Source organism: Nothobranchius furzeri, chromosome 14, assembly GCF_043380555.1.
Source record: "Nothobranchius furzeri strain GRZ-AD chromosome 14, NfurGRZ-RIMD1, whole genome shotgun sequence".
NCBI lineage: Eukaryota > Metazoa > Chordata > Actinopteri > Cyprinodontiformes > Nothobranchiidae > Nothobranchius > Nothobranchius furzeri.
Genome location: NC_091754.1, coordinates 34,685,766 through 34,688,514, shown reverse-complemented (window position 1 = coordinate 34,688,514; position 2,749 = coordinate 34,685,766). Strand labels below are relative to the sequence as shown.

General features: G+C 37.5%; 1 protein-coding gene across 1 annotated transcript; it reads right to left on the bottom strand.

The window, feature by feature from the left end:
• Nucleotides 1-214: 214 nt before the first annotated feature.
• Nucleotides 215-1,170, bottom strand: LOC107372782 (olfactory receptor 6N2-like). Its single transcript, XM_070544364.1, has one exon. The coding sequence runs from the start codon at nt 1,168-1,170 to the stop codon at nt 250-252; it is 921 nt and encodes a 306-aa protein (XP_070400465.1). The 3' UTR covers nt 215-249.
• Between the last annotated feature and the right edge of the window lie 1,579 nt (nt 1,171-2,749).

Sequence of the window (2,749 nt, the reverse complement as noted above, 5' to 3'; positions counted from 1 at the left end):
CTTTACAGTTTGCACTAAAAGTTTGCTGTGTTTTTGTTTGGTTTAATTAAAAAAACTTTCATTACTTAAAAAATTATACATATACCAGGTATATTTGAAGTTGTGGTATCGAAAAATATTTACCCAGCCCCAGTTATGCGCAGCTATCACAGTAACACAAAGGAACAACATTAAAAGATAAAGGAATATAGATAGTACATTGTAAACCCTCACTTATACTTAAAACTGTACAAAAGTGCCAACATCAATCTACACTATGGTTAGATGGGAGAATTTTAATCGTTTATAAATCTTTTTCATTTTTAGACCGTAAATGAATGGATTAAGCCAAGGGTGGTAAACCAGTAGTTGCAGCGTCATTACAAACTGAACAGTTTCAGAAAGGTCAGACTCCACACGAGCTATAATTATACCATATATAGCTAAATAAGAAAAAATGATTAAAACCAACAAGTGGGGTATGCAGGTCTCAGCAGCCTTTCTCCTGAAAGCTTTCCCTTTTTCAAATGATATTATTAATATCTTGGTATACGTAAAAATTGTGAAAAGAATTGGAAGTATTACAACATAAACTAAAGAAACAAGCCCCATTATAGTAATTAGTCTTGATTTGACACACTGAAGTGGGAAAATAGAATTATTACAAAATATTCCTTTTAAATTGAAGCTGCATAATTTAGCTTTAGCACTCCAAAAGGTCTCAGCTCCAAGGTGAATAAAAGGTATAATCCAAGAAAGAATCAGAAAGGAAGTGACAGTGGCCTTAGTCATGATAGCTTGGTATCTCAGAGGATTACATATGGACACATATCTATCAAAAGCCATGGCTGCCAACAGTAAGAATTCTGTAGCACCTACAGAATAAAATGTAAAAAACTGAAAGAGACAGGCAGAATATGATATGATCTGTTTTTCAGATAAGAAGTCTATCAGGAGTTTTGGGTAAACTGTAGTGCTGTACAGAACACAGTTAAATAACAAAGCAGCAATAAAAATGTACATGGGCTCATGGAGGTCCTTGTCTGTCCAGATAATATACACAATAGTAGAATTACTACAGATTATTAAAACATATACAATAAACAAAACAGTAAAATACAAATACCTGTATTTGTTCATTTCTACATACCCACTTAGGGTTATGTAGGCAATGTTAGACTCATTATCCATATGTTTTCAAACTACTGAAACTGTTCACTCAATAAATTACAATTATTCCTGAGTAATACACAATTATAATTCTAGATTTAAAGATGCAGTTCATACAATCCTGTCTGCTAATACTTCAACCTGAACTGCTGGAGTCTCTGTCAGGGTTTTATTAGATGTGTTGCCTCTCTTAAGATCGGATCTCTTGAGAACCACACCACTGCTTCTTCTACTCAAGCAAAATGAAGTTGCAATAAACAAAAATAAATTGGAGTCAGGGTTAATCTCCACACAGATTAGAAAGTGAGTTTTTTTCTACTCCTGTATATAAAGGTAAGAAAAAATAAGAATGGCATAAAGACCAGAAACGTTTAAGGACTGGTTCAGCAAGTTTAGTGTGAAATTGTTCAAAATGGCAAAAGTTGCTTTTTACCTCTGTAATGAGTGTTAATTACATTTAATTGAGGACCATAAGACATTAAAAATTCGTATCGAGTATGAATTCCATCTTATGGACACTGGGCTATTTAAATCAGAAGATCTGATCTTTTTATTGCAGGGATTTAGATGACACTTTGTATTAACTGAGAGAGAAGAGAGAGAGACCTTCAAACGTTTAAGGAAATGTATTACTAAAGAATTTTAAACAATTTAACAAGACTAACTCTCTAATGATGGATGCTCTTTTTGAATGAAGTGTTAGATGGTTGGTGTGTGTGTGAATGAGTGTCAATCAGAACCCTCGCATCCGGAGAAACAAAGTCTGACTGGGAGATGATGTTTTGCTCCTAACTTTTCAGAGTTTGAGACTCGTAGTCATAAACACATGAGACGCCATTTATGTCACATCCACATACCCTCAGTGAGACCTCCATGATGGATCCAGAATGCCAGGCCCTCTGACCTTCCTTCCGGTACTGGAGCCAATGGTACAGCGTCACAGCACAACAAACTAGTCCTTGGATTGTCTCCAGGTAAAAAGCGACAGGTGGTTCACAGCGTCAAAAAGGGGACCCTCCTTGGGTCAGCGAGTTCAGCTTTTATTCTGAAAGGAACCGTTGCTTGGTTGGTAACAAAACAACGGAATTTTCCCAGCTTGAATGGTTCTCAGCTTAAATACAGAAGTACAGATGGCCCGTGCAATACTTCACTTAACATGCGGTGAACTTCATAGGATCTTGAGAACGAGATCTTGATGTCATGACTCGAGGGAGATGTTTAACCTAAGACATGCAGAATCAACACGACTTCACTGGGTAAGTTAAAGAAAAGTTCTTTTTTTTCAAAACAGGAACAAAAAGTGCACTGGTAAGTCCAGTGAGGGTGTGCCGTACGGCGTTAGTCCATATGGTAGTCCAAGATGTGCGGGAAAGGTGAGAAGCCAAGGTGAGTGTTGGTGGAGGCTCAACGGGCTGAGGCGAGTGAGGCAGTGGAGATAATCTGGGCAGGTGTAGTAGAGGAGGATGGGACGTGGTTCTGGTAATCCGGGGTTCAAGCGGCGAGAGTTGTGTGTAGAGTGGAGAATCCTGAATGGAATAAACAAACAAGGTTCAGAGGAGAATCCAGAAAGAGTAATTCAGAAACAGTCCGTGGTTCAAAG